Genomic DNA, 19,044 nt, shown 5'->3' on the forward strand with positions numbered 1-19,044 from the left:
ACATACACTTCTATATCAGGTTACTTTTGTTCAACATGTTGTTGGTGAGATTCACCCACATGGCTGCATTTGGTTACAGTGTTCCTTCTCACAGCTGTGCTAACATGCCATAGTATGTCTGTAATAGGATGTATTTATCCAATCACCTGCTGATAGACATTTTGATTGTTTCCAATATTCAGCTGAGAAGAATAATGCTGCTCTAAACAGTCTTGTACATGTCTTTCGGTGCACATAGGCACACATTTCCATGGAACTGCTGGGTCGTAAGGTAGGTACATGTTCAGCTCTAGTGCAAACTGAGCTTTCCAAAGTGATTGTGTCAAGTTACCCTGGCAGCCACAGTGGGTGAGGTCCTGCTGGTACCACATCCTCATAAACAATCCCTAGTCATTTTAGTTTAAGATGGTAGGTACGTGAGGCAGGCTGGTGTCAGATTGCCTGAATCTGCATCCTAGTTCTCTTCTTACCTTGTGACCTTCAGCAAAGCCTCTTTCCTTGCCTAGTAAATGGGTTGAAGATCATGGGGCTGAGAATTTCATAGGCCAGTTAGGTTAGGCTTTATAAAAATTAGTTACTTATAGTTAATTTTCACAATACTGTGAATCACTTAACCTCTCAGAGCCTCCACTTCCCCTTCTGAGGAATAAATGGCAATAACAGTAACACTCACAGATAAGCACAGCTGACAGGATTACTAGTAAATGCAGTACTGTATAAAAGCGCCTACATTTTTAAAATGAGATATAATGCACTTACAATAAAATTCACCATTTTTCACTGGCTTTTACTATATTCACTAAGTCATAGAAACATCACCACTATTTAATTCTAGAACATCCTCACCACCTCAAAAAGAAACCCTGAACAGAAAGAGAAACAATTCCATTCACAATTGCATCAAAAAGAATAAAATACCTAGGAATAAATCTAACCAAGGAAGTGAAAGACCTATACCCTGAAAACTACAAGATACTCTTAAGAGAAATTAAAGAGGTCACTAAATGGAAACTCATTCCATGCTCCTGACTAGGAAGAATTAATATCATCAAAATGGCCATCCTGACCAAAGCAATCTACAGATTCAATGCAATCCCTATCAAATTACCAACAGCATTCTTCAACGACCTGGAACAAATAGTTCAAAAATGCATATGGAACCACCAAAGACCCCAAATAGTCAAAGCAATCCTGAGAATTGGGGGAGATCTCACTCCCCAACTTCAAGCTCTACTACAAAGCCACAATAATCAAGACAGTTTGGTACTGGCACAAGAACAGAGCTACAGACCAGTGGAGCAGAATAGAGACTCCAGACATTAACTCAAACATATACAGTCAATTAATATATGATAAAGAAGCCATGGACATGCAATGGGGAAATGACAGCCTCTTCAACAGTTGGTGTTGGCGAAACTGAACAGCTACATGTAAGAGAATGAAACTGCATCACTAACCCCATACACAAAAGTAAATTCAAAATGGATCAAAGACCTGAATGTAAGTCATGAAACCATAAAACTCTTAGAAAAAAAATAGGCAAAAATCTCTTGGACATAAACATGAGCAACTTCTTCATGAACATATCTCCCCAGGCAAGGGAAACAAAAGCAAAAATGAACAAGTGGGACTATATCAAGCTGAAAAGCTTCTGCACAGCAAAGGACACCATCAATAGAACAAAAAGGTATCCTACAGTATGGGAGAATATATTCATAAATGACAGATCCGATAAAGGGTTGACATCCAAAATATATAAAGAGCTCACACACCTCAACAAACAAAAAGCAAATAATCCAATTAAAAAATGGGCAGAGGAGCTGAACAGACAGTTCTCCAAAGAAGAAATTCAGATGGCCAACAAACATATGAAAAGATGCTCCACATCGCTAATCATCAATCATCAGAGAAATGGAAATCAAAACCACAATGAGATATCACCTCACACCCGTAAGGATCACCACTATCCAAAAGACAAACAACAACAAATGTTGGCGAGGTTGTGGAGAAAGGGGAACCCCTCCTACACTGCTGGTGGGAATGTAAATTAGTTCAACCATTGTGGAAAGCAGTATGGAGGTTCCTCAAAAAGCTCAAAATAGAAATACCATTTGACCCAGGAATTCCACTTCTAGGAATTTATCCTAAGAATACAGCAGCCCAGTTTGAAAAAGACAGACGCACCCCTATGTTTATCACTGCACTATTTACAATAGCCAAGAAATGGAAGCAACCTAAGTATCCATCAGTGGATGAATGGATAAAGAAGGTGGAGTACATATATACAATGGAATATTATTCAGCCATAAGAAGAAAACAAATTCTATCATTTGCAACAACATGGATGGAGCTAGAGGATATTATGCTCAGTGAAATAAGCCAGGCAGAGAAAGACAAGTACCAAATGATTTCACTCATATGTGGAGTATAAGAACAAAGAAAAAACTGAAGGAACAAAACAAGAGCAGAATCACAGAACCCAAGAATGGACTAACAGTTACCAAAGGGAAAGGGACTGGGGAGGGTGGGTGGGAAGAGAAGGATAAGCGGGGGGGGAAAGAAAGGGGGCATTATGATTAGCATGTATAATGTTGGGGGGGCATGGGGAGGGCTGTGCAACACAGTGAAGACAAGTAGTGACTCTACAGCATCTTACTACACTGATGGACAGTGACTGTAATGGGGTTTGTGGGGGGTAATTGGTGAAGGGGGAGCCTAGTAAACATAATGTTCCTCATGTAATTGTAGATTAATGATACCAAAATAAAAAAAATTTTTTTAACTAAAAAAAAAGAAACCCTGTACCCATTAGCAGTCACTCACCATTTCCCAACTCCCAAGTGTTCCCAAACCCTGGTAGCCACTAATCTCCTTTCCATCTCTATGGATATTAAATGTTCCAAATCTTTACTATTCTATTTTTTTAACTTTTGCAAAAAGGCATGGAGCAGGCACATAAAATGCTCTTATAAATGTTATCTACATGTGTGTATGTGGACAGATGGATAGATCAATGGATGGATGGATGGATAGATGATAGATAGATAGATAGATAGATGATGGATCGGTAGATAGGGCACACTTAGTAGATAGGTATAATAAAAATTCATTCATTCACTCAACAAATACCCATTTGCACATCTGCACTTGGAAGGATTAAGATATGATTCTTGCTTTCAGGGAATTTGCCATCTAGTGGGAAAGAGTACCCCACTAGATGGAAGATGTCAGAGGTGTAGGTAGCGCTTCTAGGATGGCTGAGCTGTCCCGACACAGGAGGGGCCATCTGGGGGAGGAATCCTGAGAACTAAGGCCCAGAGGGTGTGGTATCTCGCAGGGTCAAGGACAGCCAAGTCTTCACACCTCAGTCAGGACCTAGTTCTGCGCCTCCTGGAGCTGTAAACACTGGGTGGTGGGTGATAGAGCCCAAATGGGAAAGGGAACTAGGGAGTAAGCCAGGCCAGCCCACAGAAGCCTGCACTATCATCTGAGCAAGGACACCCTGAAGGGAAAAGCCAGGCCCCTATACCTCCAGTTAGTTTGACTTCCCCAGTCAACTGCAACTGGAGCCATATTTAAAAGCAGACAGCAGCAGCCTTGTAAGTGAAGGAGCCTGGACTTCAGAGTCACCAAGGTCTGCCTTTTCTTAGCTGGCAATCTTGAACAAGTGCTTCCCCTCCCTGAGTCTATTTCCCCAACTGTAAAATGGGGGTAATATTACCTGCTTCAGTATGGGTAGATATGGTGCAAAAGTGCCTGCGACAAGCAATACAGGCTTCCTTAACTGGCCATTCAGATAGGTCAGGAGAGGTTGCGCAAGGCTGATGAAGCACACGTTCAAGGCCCCAGCAAGGCATGGTGTTGTTGTGTTGTTACTGTTGTTGTTTTTTGTGTGTAGAAATATTTAGTAATTGATTTTTTTAATTGAAGATGTTATCATAGAAGAAATCAGAATGTGTGGGCCTCCTTGAATTTATTATACAATACAGTGTTGTTTTGTTTTGAATTACACAAGGATTGTCTTCTTAGTGCTTAGGCTTCCAAAGGTCCTATCAGGCCCTGAAGAGGACAGCAATGGGATCAGATGCCTTTTGAGGGTCAACTGATGACTAGGGAAAGGGAGGGGATGGGGTGAAGGAAGTAATCCACCCTACTGTGACCCAGCTCAGGGGAAAGCCTCTTGAACTGCAGGAGACAACTCTGAGATTTTTCTCCTGGGAACAGGAGGTCCTGGGTAACATAATGGGGTTAGCTGGGATTCTGATAGCAGAGACTTAGAACCAAGGGTGGCTAAAGCTTAGGACACTAAGAAATCATCGAATTCAACTTCCTCATTTTACAGTTGGAGAGATAGAGCCCCAGTAAGACAGAGATTTTCCCAGGGTCATTTATTTGCCCAGAGCAAGGATCAGTTCGGGCCTCTGCTTAAGCCAGGGCCCCTTAAGCCAGGAGGCTCCAAGGAGAAAGGAGGCCCTGCTTTTTACCCCAAACCCCCACAGTGGCCACCCACTCCTCTTAGGGTCATGCCCTTCTCTAAGTGTTCCCCAAGTCCCTGAGTGTCCAGTGCAGTGGGCACAGAGTGCTGCCTCAGGGCACCCAGGCCAGGAGAAAAGTCAGACAGGCACATAGGGTAAGTAGACGACCCCATTGTTCTCTGTGCCAAGGATCCCAAAAAGTCTGCTTAGGGATGGCTCTCTCTCCAGAAGAAGCAGGCTGAGGTGGGCATCCGTGACCCCAGAGAACTTGGCAGAAATGAGTAGGGAGAATGCACCAGCTGCAGAGAGCTGCAGTGAGCAACGAGAAGAGCAGCCTGGGCTTCCGGGAACAAGAGGTCAGTTCAGCAGTGACAGAGGGTACCTGGCCAAGGGCCTGGGTGGGCCTGTGAGCAGCCTCAGGTAACCATTTCAGCTCCTCAAGCAGGCCTGGGGGGGCCCTCTGGGAACTGTCGTTTGATTGTGGGACATGTGTGACCCTTCCCTTTCCCTCTTATGACCACAGTTAGGCCACAGTGGGAAGTCTGGAATTCTTCTAGACCGGGTTTTGTTGCCATCCCTCTGTAGATACATGGGTATGTTTCTACTCCTGTAGACTCCAGTGTCTTCCTGAAGTGGGGCAAGAACCCCACCTCTGAGAATCGTTAAAGGTGACAGTGTAGACACCTTAGACTAGACACCCTGGTGTGTATCCTCAGACCCAGGGAAGAATCAGGAACAGGAACATGAGCTGGACCTCCGGGTCAGTGAGAGGACCCAGCGCAGAGCACCCGAGCTGACAGCCACACTGGGGGATGTCCTGGGGAGGGTGACCAAGGCTCCACTTTGCTAGCTGTCAGCCATCACCACTGGTACTGGGCCCCAGGCACCCTCTCAGGGTTCACACTCATGTTACCCCCTGGGGCCTCTGTGCAGGGGTGGTGGTGATCATATGGTGACGGTGTGTGTGCGCGTGTGTGTGTACATGTGTGTGTGTGTGTGTGTGTGCGCGCGCTGAGGGCCAGGCCACACAAGACTTCTGAGAGGTGGGTGCTTCCAGCTCTGTGGAAGTTGAGCCGGGAGAGCAGAGAGAACAGGAGGTAGTAGTTAGGTGGGAGGTCACGGGAGGGCGCCCCTAGAAGCAGGAACCCCAAGCACCAAGGGAGCCTTCAGGCTCAGATGTGAATGACTGATGCTCAACTCTTCTTGAGACCAATATGCGTTGAAATAGAGGCGGTTCCACCAGAGCTCCAAGTCACAGCAGGAGGAAAGGTGGGAGGGGAGTTAGGGACCAATTCTTTTTCTAAAGAGACCCTCTGGAGCGCAGCGGCCCAAGCGCTCGCACCTGAACCACTGCTTATGCTAATTAAGCCCGCCCCGTCCACGCCCAGGCTCTGAGTCCCCGCCTCCTCGAGCAGGGCAGGGATATGCTAATGAAGGCTGTCTGGCCATCTGAGCCCCGCCGGCTGCTCCTCCCAGGACAGGAGAGGCGGCTTCGGCGATGGCCACGTCCCGGGCGCTGGCAGGTCTGGCCGCGGGTTTGCAGGGCCCACGGGTCGTGCCCAGCCCGGACTCGGACTCAGACACAGACTCAGAGGACCCGAGTACTCGGCGCAGCGCGGCCGGGCTGCTCCGCTCGCAGGTCATCCACAGCGGACACTTCATGGTGTCGTCGCCACACAGAGACTCGCTGACCCGGCGGCGCGACCAGGAGGGGCCCGCGGGGCTTGCCGACTTCGGGCCGCGCAGCATCGACCCCACACTCACCCACCTCTTCGAGTGCATGAGCCTGGCCTACAGGTGAGGGCGGTTCCGGGGCCCGACGGCCTCAGCCCTCTGTGGCGGGACCGTGCCCTGGGGCCCCGGACACCCCACTCGGCCCCAAACCTTGTTCCCCGGCTGCTCTGAGAGACTCTGGACACGTCCTGGACACCCCCCTTCCCCTACCCCTGAGGGTCTCCTGACCCCGGCCCAACCCTCTGGCCCCCGACAGGCCTGCGCACCTCCTGGTTCCCATTCCTCACCATCATCACTTCCTTCCGAGGTCGCTGGCGGCTTGCCCTCCAACTTGACCGCCGTAGGCCCCCTCCCTGGTTCTGACTCCTCTGCTCCCAAAGAAATGCTAGGGCATCCCTCGCGCTCCCAGGGCCCTAAGATCCTGCCATCCCCACCCTCCATTCTGGGGACCACTCTACCCGACCACCTGCAGCTCCCTGCTCCCTCCCCAGCAGCCCCGGCCCAGACCCACTGTATTCCTGCACCCTTGTGGGACCCCTCCTACCCATGGTTGTCCCAATTCATAGCCGACGTCGACTAAAACCCAGTCTCTCGTCCACCCTGCACTCCCCAGGTGTCAAACACCTGTTCTTGACCTGCTAGGTCAAGAGAGGAGGGTGGTGAGAATAGGGTGCCCCTGACAGACCCTGGGGGCACAGCTCATAGTTTCCAACCCATGGCTCGGCAGGAGGTGCTACAGCCGAGAGGGGTCTGGTGTCCCGGAGGCCAGGCCTCTCCTACCGCGGTCGCCGCCCAAGGCTGAGAGCGCAACTCTGCCTGGAACCCCTGCTTGGCGCATTGCAGAGTGCGACGGCCGAGCCGCCCCAGTTCTGTGCCTGCGTCCCGAGGGAGGGTGCAAACCGTGGTCCTGGCCCAGTGCCCCGGAGCAAAGTTCCCAGGAGCGGAGGGGCCAGGATAAATTATCAACCGTAAACCGTAGGGGAGAAAGGGGTATGGCCGGCCTTGATCTTTTCTCTGTGCAAATACTCCTCTTCCTCCGCGGCACCTCCTCCTCCTGTTCTGAGAACCGCGGGCTACTGACCGACAGTTGCTGCTCAGACTGGGAGCCGCGTCTGGCGTGGGGATTGCGGCGGAGTGTTGCCCACCCCCAACTACGGCCGCCCAGCCTCGACCCCATTGGTTGGAGGCTCTGTAACCTTGGCCCACTTGCTCTGGGCTCCGGGCCCAGGTCCTGTTGCAACCTGATCGTCCAGAGCGCAGGACGCTGTGGAAAGTTCAAATTCCCTTCCCTTTCCTCCCTCCCCTCCTCGGACATCACGGGACCGCCTGGGACAGGGCATCTAAGGTCCCGGTACAATGTGGGCACTCCTCCCCCTCAAACGTCCGCGGCCCCCCATTTCCCACCCGCTCGCAGCTTTAGCTTCCGGCTTTATATTACACACCCTCCAGCGCAGACCATGGGTGACCAAAAGGGGAGGCTCGGGAGGGGGCAAGGTAAGCGACAGAGCCCACTCCCAAGAGCCAGTCCCACTAAGAGGCTGACTGGAAGCTGATGTGACTCCACTCTGGGGTGGAGAGAGCTGTGCTTTCTCCCTAAACACCCAGAATATTCAATCTCTCTGGCCTGCCCCCTGGTGGGGGCCTATGTGGCTCAGTACCAGAGGAGCCTTTGGACTTCCCCATTTGGAAAAGAAAATTACTGAGGCTCAGATTGGGACAGTGTTTTAGCCCTTAAAGACTCTTAATTATAGCGGTTACCTGGAGGGGAGGGGATTACAGAAGTCAGGGTATCCCAAGAGAGAGACTGGGTGAGAAGGGACAGCAAGGGGTTCAGAGATGTTGGGAGCAACTGGCCAGCTGGACCCAAAGGACAGCCTGTGAATGTGGGGCCAGCTCTCACCCTTAGCAGTGCAGTGTGGACAGAGGAAAAGCTGGAGGAGGAGGCCTGTGCTCCATAGTTCTGTGGGTGGAAGCCCAGGGAGGCAGGTCCTGGAAGTTGCAGGAAGATAGTGGTTTGTAGTCAGAACTGGCTAGTTGTGTAAAGAATGGCCTCAGGGATGTGGTGGAGCAATCACGACCCTCTGAGGGAGATACTTAGAGGATTCCTGCAAGGCAGGTGTGTGGGGGGGTGGGGGCTGGGGGTGGGGGTGGGGAAGGGAAGGGCAGGAAGGGAGTTCTGTGTTTTCCCCCTCCCATTCCCAAAATGTCCAGATTTTTTATTGGTCATAAGAAGCTCTTGAATCCTGGCCCAAGGCTTTTAGCTCCAGGCTAGACTCCTCTCCTCTCCTCCCAGCTGACAGGTCCAATACAGACCAATCCTTTCCTCCTGGGCTTGGATGTCCCTGTCTCATTCCCTCAGCCCTGCCTGGCCACAATCACCCTAACCTCAGCAGGGCAGGCAGGCTGGAGGTGGGGCCCTGGTAACCAGAGGTCTGGGAGGTTGCTGGGATACAGGAAGGAGCTCAGGAGTCCCCCCAGGAGCCACAAAAGAAGCTGGCCCAGGAGGTGTCAGAGTGCCCCCCACCCATGTCTCCCTCCTAGACAGATGGTGTTTATCTAACTTAGGAGGAAGGGGGCCAGCCCACCTGCCTGGGCGCTGGGCTTTGTACTCTATTTGGGTAATGAGGCCAGTTGTACCCTGGCACAGCAGTCCTCCCCTCTGTCCACCTCAAAGCAAACACAGGAGCTTGGAGACCAGAGAGGAGAAGGGGACTCAGTGACCTATGTACCTAAGGGGCTGCAGGAGTCAGCCTGATACCCACCCACTGCTCCCCACCAGGATGAGGAAGAGGCCCAGGGAGAGAGCAGGACTGCAGTTCTCAAATTCTAAGCCTTCGGGCCTCGGCTTCCATGTGAGCAAGGGTTGGAGAGGGTGGGCCAGAGGGGACTTGTATACAATCCACACTTGTGGACCGTGAGGAAGGAGGCACCAGCAGGGGTCTAACACTGAACATCTTGACCTCCTAGGTCAGCTCCCTAGTGGCAGACTTGGCCTTGCCCAGGAGGACCCTGACAGTCAAGCTCCTCATCTGTGTTAGAGCTCTTCCATCTCTTGCATTTGATTGACTGCTGGGGTCAGGGTCGGTGCTGCCTCCCCACTGCCCACCACTGCATCATCCCAGCTGCCTTCCTTGGGGCCGTGGTGACTGTTGTCTTACACACACCCCTGAGAAGGAACACAGCTTCCAGCTCTGCCCAGATTGCCATCCTGGGATTCTGGACTGGACAGACATCAGAAGGACAGTTAAAAGGCAGCAGCTGGCTTCTTGGAAGCCACCTCTGGTGAAGAGGCCCCCTCTCCACCCAGACACACCGTACCCATCCCCTTAGCCTAAGGGGGCCAGCAAGACAGGTGGAGAAAAAGCCACAGGGCCTCAGTGAGTCTCCACCACGTGACCCTGGGCATGTCCCTTTCCCTTCCTGACCCTCAGTTTCCTTCAATAATAAATGGGTCCAAGAACCTTCCCTAGCCAGCTCACAGGACAGATGCTGCTGAGGCTGCTGGGCATTGTAATCAAGACAGAGCTGATAAACAGGTTTAAGCTCTGGCTTTAGTTCTGGTAGGAGTTTAACAAGAAGGTATCACCAGAGAACACAGGGCAACTAGTTCAGGGGAGGGGGACCTGGGAGAGTATTTAATTTATTTTTTTGTAAACCTCATATTTATTTACTGTGGATATATTTCCAGATCATACACATAGACAGCAAAGTAATTATAAGGCATATATAAAACAACAGTGGTGGTAGCATGGGTGGGTGTGAAACCACTGGGGTTTTTTTTGTTTTTTGTTTTTTATTTATTTATTTATTTATTTATCTTTTTAAATTGATATACACTCTTATGAATGTTTCACATGAAAAACATTCTGGTTACTACATTCACCTATATTATCAAATCCCCCCCATACCCCGTTGAAGTCACTGTCCATCAGCGTAGTAAGATGCCACAGTCGTTACTTGTCTTCTCTGTGCTACACTGCCTTCCCAGTGACCCCACACACACCATGTGCACCAATCATAATACCCCTGAGTCCCCTTCTCCCTCTCTCCCTCCCCACCCACCTTCTCCCATCCCTCCCCTTTGGTAACCACTAGTCCCTTCTTGGAGTCTGTGAGTCTGCTGCTGTTTTGTTCCTTCATTTTGCTTCATTGTTATACTCCACAAATGAGTGAAATCATTTGGTATTTGTCTTTCTTTGCCTGGCTTATTTCACTGAGCATAATACCCTCTAGCTCCATCCATGTTGTTGCAAATGGTAGGATTTGTTTCTTTCTTATGGCTGAATAGTATTCCATTGTGCATATGTACCACATCTTCTTTATCCATTCATCTACTGATGGACACTTAGGTTGCTTCTGTATCTTGGCTATTGCAAATAGTGCTGCAATAGACATAGGGGTGCATATGTCTTTTTGAATCTAGGAACTTGTATCCTTTGGGTAAATTCCTAGGAGTGGAATTCCCGGGTCAAATGGTATTTCTATTTTTAGTTTTTTGAGGACCCTCCATATTGCTTTCCACAATGGTTGAACTAATTTACATTCCCACCAACAGTGTAGGATGGTTCCCCTTTCTCCGCATCCTCGCCAGTGTTTGCTTTTCTTGGTTTTTTCTATGCTGGCCATCCTAACTGGTGTGAGGTGATATCTCATTGTGGTTTTAATTTGCATTTCCATGATAATTAGTGATGTGGAGCATCTTTTCATGTGCCTGTTGGCCATCTGAATTTCTTCTTTGAAGAAGTATCTGTTCATATCCTCTGCCCACTTTTTAATAGGGTTATTTGCCTTTTGGGGGTTGAGGCATGTGAGTTTATATATTTTGGATGTTAACTCCTTGTCGGATTTACAAATATATTCTCCCATACTGTAAGATGCCTTTTTGTTCTGCTGATGATGTCCTTTACTGTACAGAAGCTTTTTAGCTTGATGTAGTCTCATTTATTCATTTTTGCTTTTGTTTCCCTTGCCCAAGGAGATACGTTCAGAAAGAAGTTGCTCGTGTTTATATTTAGGAGATGTTTGCCTATGTTGTCTTCTAAGAGTTTTATGGTTTCTAGAGTTACATTCAGGTCTTTGATCCATTTCGAGTTTACTTTTGTGTATGGGGTTAAATAATAACCCAGTTTCATTCTCTTGCATGTAGCTGTCCAGTTTGCCAACACCAGTTGTTGAAGAGGCTGTCATTTCCCCATTGTATGTCCATGGCTCCTTTATCATGTACCACATCTTCTTTAGCCATTCATCTACTGATGGATACTTAGGTTGCTTCCATATCTTTGCTATTGTAAATAGTGCTGCAATAAACATAGGGGTGTACATGTCTTTTTAAATGTGAGATCTTGCTTTCTTTGGGTAAATCTGGGAGATATTTTAAAGATCTGACACTCAGAGTAGGGATTTCAGCCAGGTTAGAGTGAAGGACAGGATCTCGGGGGTCCCTCAAATTGCCCACCATGGTTGAGTGACTAGTGCATGAAAGGGTGTGGACACAGCCCCCGCAGAAGCCCCCTCCAACCTTCCCCTTTCTCCACCACCACCCTGACCCAGTCTCTCCCTCTGACAGTGGCAAGCTGGTCTCCCCCAAGTGGAAGAATTTCAAAGGTCTCAAGCTGCTCTGCCGAGACAAGATCCGCCTCAACAATGCCATCTGGAGGGCCTGGTACATCCAGTGTGAGTGGGTCCCTGGACCGCCCCAGCAGGAGGGCTATATGCAGGGGATTCCCAGGAGACCCCCAGGGTCCTCGGGGCCAGCCCCAGCAGAATGCGTTTAAGGAAACCAGGCCCCCACCACCAGAGCCCCTGAACAGCTTCTAACCCCAGAGAGTCTTGGTAAATGTGTCCAAAGTTCATGCTCTTCACTGTGAACTTGGGCACAGCAGGGGTCACTTCTTGGATGCCCTAAGGTGGGCTGTGATTTGGGGAGGAGTTCAAGGCCCATTCCACATGCCAGTAGTATAGCCACATGCCTCAAATGCCAGAGTAGAAAGAGGCATCAGATACTATCTGGGTTGATGTCATCATGTTACAAATGGGGAGGATCCTGCATGGGTTTCCACCAGCCTTTCATTGAGGTCCCTACTGAACCCCAAATGAGGTGCTCCCCATGGAGATCTGGGAGGAGGGAGCCCAGAGGGGTTGTGTGGTAGAATGGAAGGGACTCCAGATGTGGAGTCACACAGAGCTGCTTTCCCAGCCTATCTCTGCCTCTTGGTGACTGTGTGACTGTAGGCAAGCTGTCTAACCTCTCTAACCCTATTTCCTCATCTATAAAATGAGGCAAATAGTCCTACTTATCATGGTTAGCATGGGGATAACAGTTTGAATGGGCCTGGCACAAAGTTGATGCTTAACAAATGATGGTTGAATCTGATGGACCCTTGAGGAGATCACAGTCATTCACTTGGAGATACAAGACCCACCTGCCCTCTGTGACAGGACAGCAGAGTCCCTCCCAGAGGCCTCAGACTGGTTAGCTCTGTGCTGGGACACTGTTAGGCCCTCAGTTAGATGCTGCTGCAGGATCAAAGGCCATGCTGTGGAGGGACCATATGCAGTATTTTCTGGACTGGCCTCACTGGATTCCATCCAGCAGAGAGAGGGAGTGTTTTCTGGTTTATACTCATCTTTATATTCTCTATAAATTCATCTTATATTTATCCAGCCTAGCACTTTCATAAATCATCTTATTTAAGACTTCCTAGCAACCCTAGGAGATAGGAATTATTACCCCCATCTGATGGATGAGCAAGTGAGGCCCAGAAGGCAAGTGACTTGATCAGGGTCATGGAGCATAAAAGGAGCAGGTCTGTGGCTGGCTGGAAGTCTAGGAGCTGGGGTTTCTGACCAAGTGCTCCTTCTATTGCTCGCAGCTCGCTGGCTTCCACTCCTCACCCGAGAATACACAGCAGAGGCCCTGCCCAAAACACGAAGCTGACAGGCCAGGGGGAGTCAATGTCCGCCCTCCTCCCCACAGTCTGCTGCCTGCAGGTTTCACCCTCTATCCTTACCCCAGAGTCAGACAAAATACAAACCCTTCTCTCTGCGGAAGAAATTTCTGATACCACCAGGGGTCTTCACCCAGATGGAGAGACTCTGGTCTCCAGCTATTGCACAAGTTGCTGGAAGGACCTCTGGTTCTGAGTCAGACAGAGGTTGGTTTGAGTTAAGTTCCAGCCTAGCCTAGCTGTGTGACCTTGGGAAAGTCCCTAGCCATCCCTAGCCTTCCCTAGCCGAATCTTGCTCATCTGTAAAGTGGGAATAATAATAGATCCAGCTGCTGAAGTTTGCTGTGAGTTTTCAGTGAGCTCACCCTAGTGCTCAACACATGTAAGAGCTCCCAATGAGCTGTGGGATTTATTACTATGATTGTGATAATAACAACAGTGCAAGGCAGGCATATAACAAATGTCAGGACTGCTAGAAAGCTGCCTAGCTCATCCTCCTGGCATCTACCACCCCTCTGCTGGCTCCTGGCACCCAAGATCCTTTCCTTTCCCACACCGCCAAATCATCTCAGTCTCCTCTGAGCTCCCACAGCACTGTGCACCTTTCCTGGGCAGACTCTCCACCTTGCATCAGCTCATGTGTGCGCTTTCCTCATCTCTCCCACTAAACGGAGCACCCTGATTCATCTGTGGATTCCCTGTCCCAGCATAGGTGCAAGGGGCTAGGTGGTTCCATAAATGGATGACCATATTACTGCTAGGTAAAGTCTGCCCCAGCTCCAGGAAGTCACATGGTCACTGCCCTTTTATCCAGAGCACAGGATCCCTGAGTCAGGGAGAGGAGAGCCAAGCTAGGCCTGCTCAACTCTGACTCTTTGGGGGTCCTAGACAAACGTACTTTTCCCTGGTGTTCATTTTCTCATTCAGGAAGCCAAGCACAGATACTTTTTGAGACCCTCCTTGCTCTAACCCCCTAGGAGTCCACAACCCAAGGGCCCATCCCTTTGTTTGCTGTCCAAGCCACACTCAGCACCCAGGACAGCCCCTCTCCCCCAATCCCATGGGGATCACGGGGTTTTTTTGGGACAGAACTTCATAAATGATCCTGAAAGTCCCAGTAAATTTCATGTTCAGGTGGTCCCTGTCCTCTGTTGTCAACTGTTTCAGAGGAATTTTGCTGAGGGCAGGCTGGGCCCTCATGGGCACTGCTGAAGTCCTCTTTGTCACTGCATGGGAAAAGTCACTGTGTGGGAAGGTCACTGTGGGGGAGTCCCAGGGTGTCAAAGGCCTGCTGTGTGCCAGGCTCCGTGCCAGGTGCAGGGATTGGGGCTAAACGGGCACAGCTCCTGCTTCCACTCCTTTTACCAGCGGGGCTGCCGGCATGCGGAGGAATGAACCAGGCAGGTGGAGAGTGAGGCAGGTGGGACCGTGGACTTCCCAAACACCTGAGAGGGACGAGCTTTGGAACAGCCTCGTGTTGTTTCCCCAGGCAGCTGGAAAATGGGTTTGATGCTGGAAAGGTGCAGGATAAGGGAGGATGTGCCTCACAAAAGGGCAGTGAGAAGTGGTCCAGGAGGCAGGAGAAGAGAGGGAAGGGGCTTCGGAGCTTAGGGAGGAGGAGGGGCTGTGCAGTGGAGGTCAAGAAGGAGGAAACCGGGGAGGGCCCAGGCCTGCAGCTCAGGAGCTGGATCTGTGGGGCTGGCATGGGGGCAGCTGCTGAGCTACAGGAGACGTAGGAGTGGAGGTGACGAGTGACAACTCCTGCAGAATTTGGGGGAAAAGCAAAGGTATCAAAGCAAAGAAGTTTAACTTGGAGGGGCAGCAAAGGAAGGGAAAAGTATGGGAGGTGAAGGAGAGCCTGGAATGTGTTTAAAGGCCAAAAAGTAGGACCGTGGGGGAGAGATCAGGATTGGAGACAAGGAAGGGAGTGGAGGAGGAAAGAGGGCACCGGTAGGTGGCCTGAAGTGGACAAGTGGTGGTTCTCTGAGAGAAGATCGGGCAGTCAAGGAGCCTGGAGCAGGGTATGGAGGGCTCTGGGCACCTGGCCTGCCAGTCTGACCGTGACCTTCCTGAAGCGGCTCCCTGCCTGTGGCCCTGAAGTCCCATTCAGCCAGCATCACCTGCCCACCTACCAGGCTCCAGAGGGAGGCGGAGCAGGTGGGGGACGTCCTTTCACACTATTGCCCCTGCAGTAGGAGATGAGGGTGCAGGTGGCCACCTCTGACCTGGCCCCCTTATCTCAGATGTAGAGCGGAGGAAGAGCCCCGTGTGTGGCTTCGTGACCCCGCTCCAGGGGCCTGAGGCTGACGAGCACCGGAAACCAGAGGTATGGGCGGCAGGCTGGGGGCTGTGCTGGTCCGTATGGGGACTGGGGAAGGGGCGAGGTCAGTGTTGTCCCTCTCACTGAGCCCCTCCCCGGCGCCCCCCAGGCGGTCGTTCTGGAGGGGAATTACTGGAAGCGGCGCATCGAGGTGGTGATGCGCGAGTACCACAAATGGCGCATCTACTACAAGAAGCGGGTCAGTGGAGTGCCGGGGGAGACCCCAGACCTTACCCCTGGGGCTGCCGGCCACTGCCCGTCGTGGAAGAGCCCTGAAGGAGCTTTTGCCAACCCCAGACCTCTCCCCGCACCACGCACCGCGCCACCTCGCCCTCCATTAGAATCCAGGCTGACAGTGCCACCGTGTGGCCACGGGGTCTCCTGGCAGCCTCCTTACCTTCAGCGGGGAGGAGCTCCAGAGGCAAAAAGCTGGATGGATCCTGTTGATCTGGGGGAGCTGGTGATAGGGGAGGCCTCCGCGGGGAGTGATGGAGGAGGGGCAAGGAAGGAGTTTCACCTCTGTGTGTTTCTGCAGCTCCGTAAGTCCAGCAGGGAAGGGGACCTCTTGGCCCCAAAGCAGGTGGGTGTTCTATAGATCCAGAGAATTGGCAGCTTCCCTCTGGATGGGCAAGGCCATGGCCCAGAATGTGGGTGGGACAGGAGGGGAGTGGCCGTGGCCCTGTTTTCTGGTTGATTAATTGAACCCCTCTCCCTTTGGGAAAGGAAGCCTTGGAGCCAGTGATGGGAAGACCCTAAGCTTTCTAGTTGGCTGAGCCAGTGGTGGGGAGACATGGGGGAACAGAGGGCCCTGCCCTAAGAACTAGAGTCTCAGGAAGGAAAAAGTATTGAGAGGCAGGCAGGGGACCCATATCTCTTCAGCAGGCCATCTGGTCTGTCTCCTGGGTAAAACTGTTAGAGGCCAATGAGATAACCCTAGCCTTCCAGGCAGCAGGCTTGGTCCCCCAGGCAGAGGTGAGGAGGGGTAGTGTGCAGAGAGGCCTTCTGACCGGCTGACCACTTCATCCCCCAACGGGGGCCAGTGTGTAGAAGGGCCAGGGGCAGTGGGAGACCCCTGTGTCCCCAGGCTGAGGAGGAGTGGGGGCAGTGCCGCCGTCCCAAGGCTGCTGACGGCTATCTCCCTAGGTGGAGGAGGGGTGGCAGCCACCAGGACAATGGTGCGAGCAGCTCTTCTCCAGCGTGGTACCCGTGCTGCTGGGGGGCCCAGAGGAGGAGCCAGGCAGGCGGCAGCTTCTGGACCTCGATTGCTTTCTGTCCGACATCTCCGACACTCTCTTCACCATGACTCAGCCCAACTCCTCACCCCTGCAGCTGCCCCCGGAGGATGGTGAGGGCCTGCACCCAGGAAGGGGGCCTGTGAGAATCCAGGCAGCCCAGGGAGGATGGCCTGGGTGAGTAGCCCCCACACAACCCTGCCTGTGCTCCTGACATCACCACTGCTCCCTCCAGCCTACGTGGGCAATGCTGACATGATCCAGCCAGACCTGACGCCTCTGCAGCCCAGCCTGGATGACTTCATGGAGATCTCAGGTGGGACAGGCCCCTCCCACTGGGGGAGGGCAGAGACCTCAGGCTGGTCCCAGGCCCCTTGGGGAGAGCAGAGGCTCTGGGTGATTTCAGAGGGAAACTTCCTGGTCTTCCTTTGACCTGCCTTGGAATGCAGCTCTTGTGGCATCAGGTGAGAGCAGGGCCAGCCTGGGTACCTGGGCAGGGGGCCAGGCTCATCAAAGCTGCAGCCTCCAGGACCTCCCAGGAAAGCAGTAGGTGCTGGGGCTCTCTCAGGGAAAGGAGGAACTTTGATTTGTTTGGGTCTATGTATTATTTAAATAATTCTTTTTACAAACTTACTAAAGGACATTTCAAACATACACAAAGTAAGGAGAGTTCAATAAACCTTCATGTAACAATTACACACTTCAACTCTTGGCCAGTATTATTTCATCTAGACCTCACCCACTTCATCCCTCCTATGTTGTTTTTAAGAAAATCCTAGGAATTATATCTTGTAAAGCATTTTTTTTTTAAGTAGGTTGTTTCCCTGCCTCTCTCTCCTGACCCCTAGGGCCACCAGGGTACTGGTTTTTCATGTACGTCCAGAGAGTCTCATGTCTGTAAAGTCCGCGTGGACACACGTGTCTTTTCACAGCTCTTGCCCACATTGCTCCCTTTGCTTCACTGTGGGTCTTGGAGACAACCCCAGTGTTCATAGGTCTGGGGACTCTGGAGCCATTTGGGGATCACATAGCCATGGAGGCCTAGCTTGTCTCAGCCAAGGCTCAGGGAGCAAAAAGGGGGTTTCTGGTGTGAAGACTTAGTTTTGGCAACCCCTCCATGCCTTCCCCACAGGGTCCTGAGCCTGTCATCAAGAGGTGGGGCAGGGACTAGGGAATGAGGAACCAACCTCTCCCCCACCCCCCCACCCCCGCTGTAGCCCTGGGCAGGGGTGGGGGCTGTGGGGGCAGAAGTTTTGATGGCAGTGTCCTGAGAGCACAGCAGCCTGGGAGGGCAGCTGCCCCATCTGGGCACACAGACCCCGCCAAGGTAGGAGCCTAACTGTCCCCATCCTGGGCTAGGAAGCAACTTCCCTCAGTCTTGAGTGGCTGCTGGGGCGGGGGTGAGCATGGGCAACCTCTGGTAGGGGATGTGGGTCATGCAGAGGAGGATGCTATTGTGGCCCCTCAAGTGCTCCATGCCCAGGGCGGGGGCAGGGAGCAGCAGGGCCTGCACTTTGATTGTCCGCAAGAGCTCTTCACTTGAGAGGAAACCCAGTGAAGAGGCCTGAACTCTATGGAGGTAGGGGGCTTCCTAGGCAAAGGTCTGGGGAGGAGTGTGCAAGGAAGAGGAGGGAGCTGGGGCAGGAGAGGGGCTCAGGAAGGGACTCCGGCTCAGTGCGTGGCTGAGGAAGCAACTTTTCTCAAGGCAGAGTGGGGACAATCAAGGACAAGCTATGGCAAGAGGCTGGTGGTGGCTTGGTGATAAGTTGGGCTTGCTGCTCCATGAACTCACCAAGCAAGCCCCGGGCAGTTGGGCAGCAGCAGTGAGCAGTGAGAGGTTCTGGGACCCTCAGCATCCTAGGGCCAGGCCATAAGGGGCCAAATGATAAGGCTGATGGTCCCTGAGGGCTGGGGAGCAGAGGATCAGTGACTGTTTACCCTCTACCATCGATCCGTCCATTAAAGGGAGACACACAGCAGGGTAGCAAGAAGATTCCTTTAGATCAGGTGGCTGAGGAAAGACACACATACACACGCATTGCCACACAGCCAACATGCCCTAGCACCCCACATCAGGGCAGGTGCACAGACCCAGACAGAGCTATAGTGGTAGGATGGACACACAAGGAGGCAGACAGATGCTGCATGAGACCACACACTGACACATGCAGGGCCAATTGCCCAGTGACACACGGGCCCCGGGGTCACATGAGGTGCACACATAGGTTTGACTTCCATCAGGCTGGGGGTTTGGTGAGGTCTCATCCGTCCCACTCCTAGGTCTCCCTCAAGGTGGACCCTGGAAGAGGGGCCCAACCAGCTCCCTTGGCTGGGCC

General features: G+C 51.9%; 1 protein-coding gene across 11 annotated transcripts in view; it reads left to right on the top strand.

Annotated features, from left to right (window-relative positions):
- The window catches only part of MLXIPL (MLX interacting protein like), a 36,799-nt gene that overhangs the window by 7,320 nt on the left and 10,435 nt on the right, over positions 1-19,044 (top strand). For 4 of the 11 annotated variants that reach the window (XR_012122204.1, XM_017662602.3, XM_017662609.3 and 1 more), the window contains exons 1-7: positions 5,926-6,272; positions 11,776-11,882; positions 15,400-15,482; positions 15,586-15,675; positions 16,012-16,056; positions 16,620-16,821; positions 16,944-17,024. Coding sequence is in view for 10 of the 11 variants with exons in the window: in XM_017662602.3 (XP_017518091.2) it covers positions 5,974-6,272; positions 11,776-11,882; positions 15,400-15,482; positions 15,586-15,675; positions 16,012-16,056; positions 16,620-16,821; positions 16,944-17,024 (907 nt within the window). In the remaining variant the exon portion in view is untranslated. Of the gene's footprint in view, positions 1-5,924; positions 6,273-11,775; positions 11,883-15,231; positions 15,314-15,399; positions 15,483-15,585; positions 15,676-16,011; positions 16,057-16,619; positions 16,822-16,943; positions 17,025-19,044 lie in introns of those variants that run through there. The other 7 variants (XM_017662637.3, XM_017662642.3, XM_037002735.2 and 4 more) reach the window with 6 other exon arrangements.

This window comes from Manis javanica, chromosome 10 (assembly GCF_040802235.1).
Source record: "Manis javanica isolate MJ-LG chromosome 10, MJ_LKY, whole genome shotgun sequence".
In the NCBI taxonomy this organism is placed as follows: domain Eukaryota; kingdom Metazoa; phylum Chordata; class Mammalia; order Pholidota; family Manidae; genus Manis; species Manis javanica.